The 14,603-nt window shown below is 57.1% G+C and overlaps 1 protein-coding gene across 8 annotated transcripts; it reads left to right on the forward strand.

The window, feature by feature from the left end:
- The first annotated feature begins 3,525 nt into the window (after positions 1 to 3,525).
- On the forward strand, positions 3,526 to 14,239 carry IFFO1 (intermediate filament family orphan 1). Of its 8 annotated transcripts, none has more exons than XM_058862074.1 (9): positions 3,542 to 4,590; positions 9,448 to 9,508; positions 9,584 to 9,679; positions 9,918 to 10,067; positions 10,978 to 11,162; positions 11,651 to 11,759; positions 12,473 to 12,568; positions 12,759 to 12,889; positions 13,471 to 14,239. In XM_058862074.1, exons 1-9 carry the CDS (start codon positions 3,908 to 3,910, stop codon positions 13,571 to 13,573), a joined length of 1,614 nt encoding a protein of 537 aa, XP_058718057.1. In that variant the 5' UTR covers positions 3,542 to 3,907; the 3' UTR covers positions 13,574 to 14,239. The 8 variants fall into 8 exon arrangements, with proteins under 8 accessions (XP_058718092.1, XP_058718057.1, XP_058718066.1 ...); XM_058862083.1 differs by having other exon boundaries at positions 12,476 to 12,568; XM_058862058.1 differs by having other exon boundaries at positions 3,544 to 4,590; positions 11,651 to 11,771; positions 12,476 to 12,568.
- The last annotated feature ends 364 nt before the right edge of the window (positions 14,240 to 14,603 follow it).

The raw sequence follows: 14,603 nt of genomic DNA on the forward strand, positions 1-14,603 counted from the left end.
CCAGCAGCAACGGGGGTCAGTCACTGACTCCAGTGATGTCATGTGCTGTAATGTCTGTTCTGGGCCAGGCATGCTGCCTCTGGTTGCATTTCCTCATGTCTGGCTGTATCCTGGAGAAGGGGCTGAAATCCTGCCCTGCACATTTCAGGGACTTGGGTATGAAATTTGGATCTTCGTGCACTCACTACATTGCACTTAACACCCAGAGATACGGACACTTTTGTAGGGGCTGAATCCACAAATGGCCAAAGTCCTGTCAGTGGGTCTTGCTCCCCAAGGCTGTCCATCCCTGAGGAGGATGTCTGCAAATCCCACCTTCCTGATGGAGCCAGTCAGGAACTGCTGAGAAGGTAAGGTCAGTTACATCCCAGTCTCTAGCATTTCCTAGAACTGCCTTCTCATGAAGACCTGGCTCCAAAACTCCCTCCTGGACTGGTGTTTGTGTATTTTTAGAAGAAAATCCATTCCCTCCTTTGCTGTTAGACAGGAGCATTTTTGTGTGTTGTTAAGTGTGGCCATCACCCAGCTGCTGGTGGTGCAGCTGCTCCTCTGCACCAGTTTCCCCACTTTTGCACCCAAATCCAGGCAGCTGACTGGGCTGGTGGCTTTGCTGGGTCCAAAAGTTGTGTGTTCACTGCAACACCTCCCCCTGGTTGTGGATAGAAGCAATTTTATGGGTCATAAATCTTGGAAGTTGGAAGACTTGGAGAGTTTACACAGAAATATTTCAGCAGTGTTGTGTAAGGGAGAAGGTACCACTGAGGCACTTGGAGGGAAAAGGGAGCAGGGAGATGGGGTACAGACACACCAAGGTGACCTATGCCTTACAAATAGAACCTCTGTGTCTTTGCAAGGTGGATGTGTTAGCTACCAAGAGTTTCTGAGATCTGGGAGAGGAGGAGCATCTCAGCCTGGTAATGGATGTTAGGCTGGGCAAATGCAAAGGAGACAGGTGATTTTAATAGGGGGTTGCCACCTGGGGAGCCTACCTTGTTTTCCCCATGGAGGATAGTGGTAGAGGCTTAAGCTCTTTTTACTGTGCTGCCTGCAATTAAAGATGAAGTCCCACACAAATATCTGAACAACAGGAATTTGCACTGTTTTGCACAGGGTCAGAAAATGCAGTGCTTCTTTCTTGGCCTTAAAATCTGTGGAAGTAAGACAAATACCACCATGTTTGTAAGTGTCTCTTTTCATGTTGGCTACAGGTATGATTTCAAGAGCTGCAATGAGCAGCTCTGCATGTCAGCAGCTGCTGCCCAGCCGTGCCACTGTTGACCCTGAGCTGATAAAGTGGGGGCAGGAGCAGTCAGAGGCTCTGGAGAAGTGCCAGGTGTTAGGTGAACCGAGAGGGGAAGATGGGGAGAAGGAGCTGTTGTGCTGCAGTGAGATTGAGGCCTAGAGGAGGAGCGCTGTGGTCCCCTGGGTAGCAGGATTGTCTCTAGTTTCTGGGCTTCTGCAGGAGTAACTAGAATAGGTTGGCCCTTTGCCCCAGGCATCTTCTGCATCAATAAGAATCCTTTACTCCAGCAAGTATCCCAAGCAAGGGAAGTTAGAGAAAAAAGGAGGCTCCACACTGCTTCCTGTCCAGGAGACAGCAGGAGTGTCGGTGGGAGGAGGTGCTGGAGGTCTTTAGCCCAGTGCCTGCTGTGAGCGGGGCTGTCCCGGCACTAGGTCACATCACTGGATTTGCATAGCTGAGCCCGCAGAGCCACCACCGACGGAGATCCCACCACCTGCTCCTGTGCTGTGCTGGCCTCCTGGTAAAAAAGCTTTTCCTGATGGATGGCAATGCCTTCCGCCACTGGCATTTCATTAATCAGCTCCACTTGCTGGGTTTCCCCAGCCGGACAGGCAGGGCTTGGGAGAGCATTCGCTGCCCGGTTTGTGGCGTTGCTCTTGCCCGTGCTCCTCGCCGGCTCACCCAGCGGCAGAGCCCCCCTGTCTGGCCCTGCTCGCCCAGGTGCAAAGGGTGTGGAGGGGCAAAAGCAGGAGTATGTGAGAGGGGAGGATGCCGGCAGAAAGCACGGGCTGCCAGGCACGCAGGCAGGCTGTGGCAGCATGGGGGGCGGGTGACAGGAGGTGGCAGCAGGAAGGAGGGAGTCAGCGGTGGCTAAAGGTCACATGCTGGGAGATTTCTGAGCTGGAGCTGTCACTGCTGCTTCAAAGCAAGCTTTGTGACCGGGATCCCTCTTGTCCATCTGTCCTTCTCTTTTCCTGGCTGTTTGGTAGCATTGCTGCCAGGCACATTGCTCCCTACCAGGTGCTGTTGCAGTGCTGGTGTTTGGAAGATGGGCATCTCTTCTGCCTGTCCATGAGGAAAGCCTTCCTGCCCTCCTCTCCCTGGACAAAAGCACTGCTTGCCTCTCTAGCCTCTCTAGTCAGAGGCAGAGCAAGGGAACATCTGCTTGAGAAAACAGTAAAAAGGAGGTGATGGAAAAGGAAAGCTCACTTCTTTCCCAACCTAAGCCCATCTCAGAGGGATTGAAATCCAGCTGAGTTCCAGTGGTTGTGGGCGTGCCAGGGAGGATGCAGATTGTTACTGGTAGGAGAGGAAGTATTAGAAATGCAGCTGGGGGCTGCCGTGGGGGGCCTTGAGATGTGGGCAGGACAGGGGAGATAGGCAGGCCACAGGATACAACTGATGCTGGACACAGCAAGGCAGGAGAGGGGGACAAATTTGATTTCGCCTGCTCCCAGGCCAGTATGGCAGAAGAGTAATGGAGGGATGGAAGAGATCTGTAGCCCTGGAGGAGAAGCAGCTGGGAACATGCAGTAGGCAGACTCTCACTCAAGACTCACAAAGCTGGCCATCCTCAGTGGAGCCGGGAAGCTCCGGGCAGTGTGGATTGAGCCATACCTCTGATCCCAAGGGAAGGGCTGTAGCACACTGCCCCACTGGAGCATGCCCAGCCCCTTCCACAGAGCTCAGCATAGTGCAGTGCTGGGCATCTCTTGGAGTTCAAACCCACGGCTGATGGCTCAGCCAAGACATCAGAGGCCGCTTTGCGCAAGTGCCACACTCGGCTCAGCTCCTCAGTGGAAGTCCTGGGGGAACGGGCCAGGAGCACACAGACAGCGAGGGAACACAGGTGTCCACATCCATAAAATATTTATGTGGCGATCGATTTGTGCGCAGTCCCCTCCCAGCGGATGATTGGGTGAGGGGCGACGACAGCGCTTTGGGCAAAATTCACCTGGGGTCGGGTCAGGGAGCCAAGAGGGAATGACCTAAAGTAGGCTAAAATAAGGGACATGAAACAAGACCCGAGGCTGCTTTGTGAACAAGGAAGGAAGGAGGAAGCCAGTTGCAAGCCCAGCATGATATGTGAGAGGCTGCCTCCACACAGCCGCCTCTGCGCGCTGGCTCGCCATTGTCCAGCGGCAGCTCGCCGTGGGCGAGGATAACGAGAGGGTTTGGGGTGCAGAGCCAAAGTTATGCTCTCTTTAAGGGCGGCAGCCCTGGGAAAGCACTAAATTCTATGCAGAAAAGAATAAAGTATTAAAAAGGAGGCAGAGGGACACCATGTCTCGGCTGGGGTGGTTACGGAAATCGGTACCGGGCGGGGCTTCAGCTAGCGGTGCCGGAGAGGGACTTCCCTCCGGGAATCCTGCTGGACCCGGGTCGCGTCCCTTCGCCCCCGGGCGCCCCGAAACCCTGCGGGAAGGCCGAGCCGCCCCTCGGCGTGGGGAGAGACGGGGGCCGGCAGAGGAAAGGGAGGTTCTGCCGTGGCCCCTCTTGTGCTCGCTCCGCCCGGGGCCGGCGGCGGGGAGCGGGGGGAGCTGGGGGCGGCTCTCGGAGCTGCCGCCGCCGCATCCCCGCCGCAGCGGAAGCCGCGCCCCCGCCGCCGGGGCCGGCCGGGCGCATCCCCCCGCCCGGCGCTCCCCGCCCCGTCCCGCCGCCGCCATGAACCCGCTCTTCGGCCCCAACCTCTTCCTCCTGCCGCAGGAGCAGCAGGGGCTGGCGGGCCCCGAGCTGCCGCCGCCGCCCTCCGCCGAGCCCCTGTCCGGGGAGCCGCCCGCCGGCCCCTTCCCCGCGCCGCCCGCCGCCATGGCCCTCCGCAACGACCTGGGCTCCAACATCAGCGTCCTCAAGACGCTGAACCTGCGGTTCCGCTGCTTCCTGGCCAAGGTCCACGAGCTGGAGCGGCGCAACCGGCAGCTGGAGAAGCAGCTGCAGCAGGCGCTGGAGGAGGGGGCGGGCGGCCGCGGCCGCGGACCCCCGCGCCGGGACCAGGCGGTGCAGACCGGCTTCGTGGGTCCCATCCGCACCCTGGGGCTGGGGCCGGGGCTGGGGCTGGGGCTGGGGTCGGCCCGGGCGCTGGGGTCCCCCGGCTCCCGCCCCGGGGGTCCCGGCCAGCCCTCCGCCTTCTCCTCCGGCTCCCGCTTCATGCCCGGCACCATCTGGTCCTTCTCGCAAGCCCGGCGGCTCGGCCCGGGGCCCGAGACCACCCTGGTGCAGGGACCGGGCGTCTCCTGGGTCCACCCCGACGGGGTGGGTGTGCAGATCGACACCATCACCCCCGAGATCCGAGCCCTCTACAACGTGCTGGCCAAGGTGAAGAGGGAGCGCGACGAGTACAAGCGCAGGTGAGGAGGGGCGGCGGGAGCCGGGGGAACCAGCGGCATCCCCCGGGGGACCCGAGCTATCCCGAGGAGGCTGCAGGGCTCTCTGTGCAGGAGATGCAGGGAGGGAAGGCGCCAGTCTTGGCCAGACTTCGCGGGAGCAGGGGCTGCAGGCAGCGTGAGGAAAAATGTGGACCCCTGAAAGCATTTGTTTGTGCCTGGGTCTCCTCCCTTGCCACCTGGTGTGTGAACCCTCTCGGGATGTTCCCTGAGTCTTTTTCCATCTTACCAACCTACTGTAAGGGGCTAGAAATGCTTTTCCGAGCAAGGAAGGAATAACTCCAGGAATGGCTCCAGGAGCTGTGTTTTAAAGCCGGGGGGATCTGGAAATGCTCAGGAAGGAGGAGCAGCCTCCTTCCTGAAAGTAGGTGAGAAAGGTGGACATGCAGCAGCGAGAGGTTTGGATTGGAGAAGGCTGCTGGGAAGAGTTCTCTGGATGTGTTGGAAGGTGTCTAGGAGCCCTTCAGCAGGGTGGCTGGCCTCTCCTAGGCCCTTTCCCTCGCCAGTGCTCTCCAGCTGGCCCCTCGGCAGCAGGGAGCCGAGGCAGGACACCCCACTCCTCGGGCTTTCCTCCCGACCCAAAATAGCTGTGGCTTGGCATGTGCCTTGCAGAAGAGTGAAGCAGAATGCAAAGTTAATCTCTTGGCCGGTTCTTCTTTCCCGTGCAGGGTGGCCGCTGCTCTCGCCTCTTGCCAGCAGTGCTTTTTGTGTCGGGCCGGTTCCCGAGGCTGCTCCCGGATCCGCACGTAGGATGAGATCAGGCTGGGCTGGCGTGGCGGGGTCAGAGCGCCGGGCCGGAGCGTCACTGGTGACTGACACCAGCCCAGAGACTGGTCTGGGGTTTTTTCAGATGTCACGTTATGGTGCTTTAGAAGCAGTCGGAAAGTTTGTGATTCCACAGCCGGCTCCCCACGCCGGCTGTGCCACTGACCGGTTCTGCACAGCCACGGGCCAGTGCCAAGATCAAGGCTGGGGTCCAAGATGGCACCTTATGTTTTTGGCTTTATAAGGCTTAGACTGAGCAAACTTGCCCGTCAGATGCTCGAAAGGCACTGAGCAAGGCATGTGGAAAGGAAGAGTTGGCATCTCTTCTTTCCCACTAACTGCTGCATGTACCTCAGGCCTTTTATTTTTAAGCCAGTGGTCAGGCTCCTTCTCCAGAGGGGAGCGGCACTCCTTGCATTGCATTTTCAGATCAGAGAGTGGGAAGCTGGAGCCAGTTTTTTTGGCCAGGAAAGCTTGAGCCTCAAAGTGGGTCAGCTAGAGAGGACCAAGTTTGGTTTGTTGGTGCTGCTGAAACTTTGGGAAAATTGAGAGTTTTTCTGGGTTGTCCTGCTGTGGCAATTTAGCTTTGGGGAAGGTGGGGGTGACGGAGGGACTGCGGAGGGTGAGATGGGGGGCACCACAAGCTGCTATGAGCCGATGTTATTGGTGGGATCTATTTTTGGAGTGTGTTACCAGGAGCTGGGGGAAAGCAGACCCCACCCCCAGACCCTATCCAGCACTGGGAACTTTCTGACGGGTAAAGCCAGGTCCCAAACAGGGGAATGGGACAGAAGGATCCCATTTCCACACCCTTCTCCGTGCTGGGGGCTGACACCAACATCCCTTGGGAGCTGAGAGTTCCCTGCCACAGTGGGCTGTGATCTGCCATGGGGACAGTGCAGCTGGTGTCATGCCTTTGCCACCTGCCTGCAGACAGATGGAAGAGGCCATATTAAAACAGGACTTCCCAGTTCTCTTACCCATGGCTTGGGTGCTGGACCTTATGCTTTTTTTGGGACAGCATTGCTGCTGTGTGCCCCACAGCAGCAGGAGCTTCTCTCTGGGTACACAGGGCCTGAAATTCAAGTCAGGGATCCAGGAGGGCTGTGGGGGCAATAAGGAGGGATGAAAATAGTTGCTGCAGCAGGAGAGAGGCTCACAGGAGCATCATTTGGGAGGAACAGGCTGATATTAGGTGGTCTGAATGGGGGAAAAGGGTGCCTGTATCATGCATTAGATCTGCTAAGTGCTGGGGATCTGGGAGTCTTATCGGGTTTGTGCTGTCTGCTACACCTACTACTTGCATTCACAAGTAGTTCTTATCTTGGATGTTGCAAGGACAGACTGGAGGTGTGGAGTGAGTAACACACGTCTAACATGGTGTGTTAGAGTCACAGAATGGTTTGGGTTGGAGAAGACCTTTAGGGGTTACCTAGTCCAATCTCCCTGCTGTGAGGTTTCAATAGATCAGATTGCTCAAAGTGCTGACCTTGAACATTTCCAGTGACAAGCCATCCACAACTTCTCTGCTCCAGCGTCTTACCGCCATCATAAAAATTTATTCCAATCTAAATTGTCCAACCTAAACCTACCTTCTTTCAGTTTTAAACCTTCGCCTCTTGTCACTGCAGGCAAAAGTTCTGGTACAAAGTCTCTCCATCGTTCTTACAAGCCCCCTTGCTTATTAAAATGCTTCAAGAAGGTCTTTTGTTGTTGTAATTGCCCTCTGAGGAGCTGTGCCAGGCTGCAGGGCCATCCCCATTAAGGTGAGCTCTAACATGGTTTAGACGTGGCAAGGGGGGGGATAAGTGGAGCTTCAGGCCCCGAGCAGCCCAAAACCCTGGTGTGCACTGACCCTGCAGGATGGGGTAAGGCACCCCACTGCCTCTTGCAGTGAGCAGGATTTTTAAAGATGGGGGAATTGTTGACTTTTCTAAGTGAACTTGTTGAAGGGACGCACCTGGCAGGGACAGCAGTGCATCTTTTCACATCCCTGGCTTTGGAAGAGCTGTCCCGTAGCTGGCAAGGGGATGGTCAGGTCTGCATGCAGCTGGGACCCTCCTGCCCTCGCTGTCTGCCTTTGGGCAGGCTGTTGCTTTGCAGCAGTGCAGGGAGGACCTGCCCCCTCCCCTTGGCACACACCGGTGGCCGTGGGGCTGTGTGGGGCAGCCTCGGCTCCAGCTGGCAGCGGGGCTGCGGGCTGCGGGCGCAGTGCTGCAGGCAGGTTATTATTAGGAGTGGTGCATTGCAGGAGGGAGCAGGGGAGAAGGAGCCAGGCAGGAGGTGAGTGGGAGCGAGGTTCACAAGGGGATGGGTGCACGGGTTTGTCCCTGGTGGGGCGAGTCGCTGTTTTCTCCCGTGTATGTGACCTGCGCTCGTCTTCCAAAGCGTTGGTGTGCGATGAACTCTTACCAGGATTTGCAGCTATGCTTTATGTCCCCAGTGAGTCTGGGCTATATAGAGACCCAGAGGGAGGCGGGGACCAAAAAAGAGGCAGTGCCACACCGAGAAAGATGCTGAAGTTTTTTTTCTTATGGTGGAAGGCGTTTTTGTCCCTGGGGAGGGAGGCTTTGTTTGAGCAGTTCCCATATAAGGGCAATTCTACCTTTTAACTTTCTCCTTTCTTTTCCCTTCATGTCTCTTTCCCCAAGGCAATGGGAACACTCTTTGATTCCCCTTCTGGAGCTGTGGTATGGATCCAACACTAACATGAGGAGTGCACACTTTTGTCCTTGTTTGAGTAAGGAGAAGCGTTGCTAGCTTTAAGAGCTTAGAAATTCACAAGCCAGGGCTCTCCCACATCGTCAGATTGTCCAGATACCCCAAGATAACAAATGTAAGGGCTTTTCATATGCTTTCTGGCCTTCTAGACCTTAGGATTTATTGTTCAGACTTGGTGTGCCTAAGTGAGAGGAGAGATTTTTCACATCTTTGTGCAGAGTTGCAGTGTCTGTGTTGGTGCCTGCAGGCATTAAATAGAAACCAGACCTCACAGCACCAGGAAGGGCCCAGCTCTGGTTGCTGTCCCAGAGTGATCTCTCTTTCTCAGAAAAATCTGGCTCTCCCAGAAGAGCCAGGAGCTGGATAAGAATGCAGCAGCCCTGCCCCATGCCGCACCACAGCACATGCCAACCCCCCTGCTCTATGGGATCGTCATTTAGCCAAGAGCAGTACGGCTTGATGGCCTCCCAACAGACCGTGGGCTGGGCCAACACTGCAGCATGACCCAAGAGGTTGATCTCATGCAGTGAAATATAATATAATAATTGCTAGGGGATGTGTCTTTGCACTGCAAAGCTGGGGCGCCTTGCAGCTCGGATTTTTGCAAAGCTGCAGAGCTGAATACCCACCGGACAGCCCGGCATAAAGTGGCACAATCCATCCTGCTTCCTTGTGGGATGAAACAGCGTTCTTTAATCCAGCCTGTTAGGCAGCAGTAGAGCCAAGGAGTGCCCAGGCAGCGTGGCCTGGCACAGGACAGCCCCCTGCATTGGGATGGGCAATGGAGCAGCCCTCCATGCACATCGTGGTCACTCACACGAGTGGAGGAGGTTTGGTGTCAAGATCAGGGCTTGTGCTCCTGAGCTGCAACACTGCAGACACACAAATGTGGTCACAAAAACAATGCACATGGGGGCAACTCTGCAATCCACCTGCAAACCTGTTGTTGAGTGTTGGAGCTGCTGTGAGCCAGGGCTGTGGGGCTCAGGGGCGGATGGAGAGGCCGGAGGGCTGTGACGGGCCAGCTCCGGTGTGGCAGGGCGTGCGGCACAGCTGCCGTGCAGAGCCTGCGGTCGGTGTCCCCAGCTCCCCCCATCGCAGGGCGGGCGGCCATGGTGGGAGAGGGTTTGTGGCCGGGGGGCCCGATGGGCTTGGCAGCTGCCATCGCCTGGAAACAAGAGGCCATGCATTCCTGGGCACGTTCTCCTTCCCACCCCGGTGCTGCCATCCCCCCCTCTCGGATAGCTTTGGGGAGAGCAGCTGCCGCTGTATCCTCTCCCTTTGGCAGCCAGCGAGGCGAGGCTGGTGGGATCTGAGCGGTGTTTGTCTCCCTAGATGGGAAGAGGAGTACACGGTGCGTGTCCAGCTCCAGGACCGGGTGGCTGAGCTGCAGGAGGTGAGCAGTGCTGTCTCCCCTTTCCCCGGCACCCCAGCTGCCCCACACTGGTGCTAATCTCTCCCCCTGGCACAGGAAGCCCAGGAGGCTGAAGCTTGTCAGGAGGAACTGGCCATGAAGGTGGAGCAGCTCAAGGCAGAGCTTGTTGTCTTCAAGGGACTGATGAGCAATGTGAGTCCCTAATCCCTCTCCAACCCCACAGCAGTGTCCTACTCGAGTGGTGCGGCTCTGTAGAAAAGCAGTTCCTTGGTGGGGCCCATCCAGCACTGGCAGGGTTGGTCTGGGGCACAGTGAGCAAGGCAGGGATGTAGGAGCAGTCCTGCATGAGGGGGAAAGTGGGGGCACCCATTGCCATCTATCTTGCCTAATATTCCTCCTTTGTCCCCTTCTTGTGGTGCCGTGGGTTCAGAACATCACGGAGCTGGACACCAAGATCCAGGAGAAGGCCATGAAGGTGGACATGGACATCTGCCGTCGCATCGACATCACTGCCAAGCTGTGTGATGTGGCACAGCAGCGCAACTGCGAGGACATGATCAAGATGTTTCAGGTGAGAAGCGTCCGCTGCTGCTCCAGACTCAGCCACCAGCTCTGGGGAGGAGAGATCCCAAAGGAGGTAGAAGAGACAACACCAGCCCCCTGCTAGGGGAGACGCTTGGTCACCCTCGGCCTTGCTCCTTGCGGTCCCCTGCTTTCTGTCTCTTGGGAGGACCAGGCAAAAGGGCACCTAGAGGAGGTGGAAAGCTCCAGATGTTGCTTTGGACATCAAGAGTCCCCTCAACCTCTTGCTGACCTGTTGTGTTGGGCCCGGGGACCCCACAGTGCTAGGGGAACAGCTGCAGGAGGGAGACAAGTTGCTTGAGCGTCTGTCTCTAACTCCATCTCTCTCCTTTCCCTTCCCCTCTCCGTCATCTTCTCTCTGTCTCTCTTCTCTGTCCCTGTCTCTTTTCTCTTTCTGGATGTTCTGTTTTCTCTTTCTGCCTTTCTGTCTCGCTCTTTGTCCCTACAGAAGCAACTGGTTAGTTCCATTCAGTTGAGAAATTTTACAAATTTTAAACTTTCTATAAAAAAGGTCGGACTATAAATATTGACATATTTCACCTTTTCAGACTGTCTCTTTTTTCCTGTTTCTGTCACTTTGTTTCCCTGTCTCTGGACTGGGGTGGTGGGTGATTTGAGTTTTTCTACAGTAAAACCACATTGTTTTTTCTCATCAGATTCATAGCTTCCATCTTTAGTTGCTTAGTTTTAATTTTAGAAAATGCTAAAACCATGTTTTATCCATTGCACCCATCTTTAACCTGATCATAATGAGCCCATCTTTCTCTCTCTCTCTCTCTCTCTTTTCTTCCTTCCTTTCTTTCTGTCTTTCTCTCTTTCCCTGCCTTTCTGTCCCTCCGCCATTCCTTTCCCCTCCATCTCCTCCCAACTACCTGCTCCTGACCTCGGACCCGGCCTCGTTTCTGTAGTCTCTGCACTTGTCTCCCGTTAAGGTCCCAGCCTCGGTGGGGCGGAAGCGGGAGCGCAAGCAGGTCAGCGACGAGGACACCTCGCTGTCAGAGAGCGATGCCTCCCGGAAACCTGACGAGGAGGAGGAGGACGAGACCACGGCCATGAGTATCAATGAGGAAATGCAGAGGATGCTGAACCAGCTGTGAGTGCGGCTGCTGTGCACCTCTGCCCGTGGTGTCGAGCCAGGCTCCAGCGCCAGGCTCCCTGCTGGTCCTGGGATGGGGAGGGCAAGGGCGGTCTGTGGCTTCCCTTCCCTGGTGAGGGCAAGATGAGAGATGCTGCTGTGGAGAATGTTCACCCTGTGCTCTGTGGCACAGTGGGACTGACCCCCTGGGAGACCTGAGCCCACCTATGCTGAGAATGGGAGCTCCAGCTCCCCTCCTCTTGCCTCTCTCCCTGCCTTTTGTGAATCTGTGCCCGAACTTGTTGGGGTCCTGACCATAAAGCCAGCCCCTTCCCCATCAACTGTTGGGTTTGGGCACACCTGAGTTCACCCTGGCCAGACCCCCAAGGGCTGCAGCCCTGCCCGTGAGCAGGTGCAAGGCTTTGGCACCGATGCAGCCCCCTGCCTGCTGCGGCTCTCCTGCGGCTCTCCTGCTGGGTGCTGACGTGCCGTTCCCTTGTGCCCAGGAGGGAATACGACTTTGAGGATGACTGTGACAGCCTCACGTGGGAGGAGACAGAAGAAACGCTGCTCCTCTGGGAGGACTTCTCCGGATACGCCATTGCAGCCGCAGAGGTGCAGGGGGAGGTAACGGTGGTGTCAGGGCCCTGAGGTCTTGTTGGGTTGGGACACTCGGTCCTGCCTGAGCTTGGGAAGATGCTCTCTTCAAAGACCAGATTTCAGCCCTTTTCCCTTTGCAGGCCTGTACCAGGTGCTTTCCTGCCTTTCTGCATGAATACATTAAAGCATCCCTGTCGAGGTCTCCCTTTTAGAGACAGGGCAGGGACCTGTAGCCTGAGGGGTGTGCTGAGGGCAGGGTGCACACACATGGGGAGAGCCACAGCCCATCCAGAAGAGGAGACTTCCTCTGGCTGGACTGGTCTCTGGTCATCCTTGCTTATGTTCTCCAGCCCACCTACACACTGGGCAGTAAAAATGCCCAAACAGAGCCCTTGGTGTCTGGCCAAAGCCCTTGTCACCCCAAATCTTTGGCCCTCGGCAGTCCCCTGGGGATCTGTCATGCTTGGGAATGGTCTGTGCTCTCCAAATCTTCAGTGCAATGCTGGGCTTGTTCGCCTGATGTGGTCTCTGCCCAGTGTGGCGAGTCTTGAGTCTCTCAAGTCCACGTTGGCAGGACTGACTCCTGTCTTATTTGCACTACACAGTATATATTTCTTCCTCTTTTCCCAGTGCTGCCAGTTCTTTCTCTGATTTGTCTCTCTCTCTTGCCTTTGGTTCCTCATGTTGGACGCTTCCCTGCCTCTAAACCTGCTGTCTGCTCTCCTCAGCAGCAGGATGACAGCCTGGAGAAGGTGATCAAGGACACGGAGTCACTGTTCAAGAGCCGTGAGAAGGAGTACCAGGAAACCATCGACCAAATAGAGGTGGGAGAAGGAGGAAGCGGGGAGGGCATGGCACAGAAGGGTGTCAAATGGGGGAGTGGGTCCCTGGCGGGGGGAGACACAATGCTGGAGCACGTCACTGGTAATGTGGGAGACAGCCCTCGCTCTGGCCATGCCCACTGCCCTGCACCACATGCCCTGGGATCATCTCTGCCCCGTTTCCTTTGAGCAGCTGGAACTGGCCACAGCCAAGAATGACATGAACCGGCACCTCCACGAGTACATGGAAATGTGCAGCATGAAGCGAGGCTTGGATGTGCAGATGGAGACTTGCCGGCGGCTCATCACCCAGTCTGGGGACAGGTGAGCTTCAGCAGGAGGGCCAGGACACCCGTGCTCTGGCTCTGAAGCCAGGCTGGTGGTGACAGGGAGCCGAAGGACTGGGTAGCCTCCTGCCCTGCCCTTGTGTGGCAGGGAGAGAGGGCAGTCCCTGGGGGCTGTTGGACTCCTGGCTGGCCTCCACACAGGCCATGGTGCCACCTCTGCAGAAGGCAGGAGACACACAGGAGTCACTTTTGACGCATGAAGCCAGACCCCCACCTCAATGGAGAGAGGAGTTGCCATTGTGTAGGGACTTTGAGTAAGTCCCCAAAGGCCTGTGGAGTCAGGATGGCTCCAGGCTGGGGAGCCCTGTGGTAGACTTTATCTTGTCAGGGTCCTGCTCTGAGCAGGCCCCTCCAGCGTCTCCCCCAGTTCTGCTTCATGCTCTTCATTGGTGTCCTCTGGAACACCTTCCCAGCACCCAGGGATTCCTGCAGACCCACACATGCCCAAAGGGGCACTTCAGCTTCTCCTTGCTGTAGTGACCCCTGCCCACACCAAACTGGGTCCTTTCCCTCCCCCTGGGCGATGCTATGACTGCTGCCCTTTACTGTTCTCTGCAGAAAGTCTCCTGCCTTCACCCCAACCTCCAACAGCGAGTCAGCCCCGAACGAGGAGAGCGAGGAATCTGACCGTGATCCCCCCAGCGATGCTTCCATCAGATAATGAGGGGAGGCCCGGTTCCCTCGGACCCCCTTCCTGGCATGGGGTTGCCTGAGTCACACCTGGGAGAGACTGTCAGGGACGTGGAACTGCTGGTAAACGTCTGTCACCCAGGCTCACTCCCGTTTTGGGGTGCTTGACAGATCCCACACACCCCCTCACCGGATACCTTGCAAATGGGAATAGCTAGATAGACCTGAGGGCCCTTGCCCGGGCTGCCCTGCCTTCAGCCCCTTCTCTATTCCCTTTCCCTGCTTTGGTTAAACTGTGGTTCAGGCAGGGAGGCTCCAAACCTGCCATGGTGGCGTTCTGCAGGACCTGTTCGCAGGCGCCCCCAGACCCACCTCCTCTGGCCTCCGTCCTGGTACACTTGACCTGCCCCTACCCTCCCTGCGCTACACGGAGCCGAACGAGAGCCGTACCTCCCTGCAAACTGGACCTGACACTGGTGCCAACTGGACCGAGCCCGGGGCTCTCCCTGTCCTTGCTGCTGGCCGGGCACCTGGCTGGTGCCCACGCCGTGCCGGGCACCCCGAGCCCTCCCACGCCTTCTCCAGGGCGGGGGCTGAGTCCCACTCACTGTGCACTTTGCTTGCCGCCCGTCGGCCATGCGCTCACGTCTGTGTTACGGGGGCGAGCTCATTAAACGGGACAATTTCCTTTTCTACAGCTTCGCTGGGTCTGGGCTCTCCCTGTGCTGCCGCGGGCGACGCGTGGCTTGAGGCGGGGCTGTCGCCCATCAGACCCCAAGCCCACATCAGTGGGTCTCCCCATGGGACAGTCCCATCCCTTGGGCCTGCCAGGTGGGACTGGCAGATGGGACAGTGGTGAGATCCCTGCTCTGAGAGCCACTGGCCCTCAGCAGGCACTGGTGCTGCATGGGCTGCCTTGTTTTTAACCTGGAGCATCGTCAGTGCAGAGGCTGAGGGATTGAAAATGAAACTGATCCTGGCTTGTGACTTTTGAGCCTTCCTCTTCCTGTTTCCTGGCCTCCTCTGCCACACCAGGGCATCCCTTCCTGCCTGCCCTCAGA

The sequence above is a fragment of the Poecile atricapillus genome, chromosome 1 (genome assembly GCF_030490865.1).
Source record: "Poecile atricapillus isolate bPoeAtr1 chromosome 1, bPoeAtr1.hap1, whole genome shotgun sequence".
In the NCBI taxonomy this organism is placed as follows: domain Eukaryota; kingdom Metazoa; phylum Chordata; class Aves; order Passeriformes; family Paridae; genus Poecile; species Poecile atricapillus.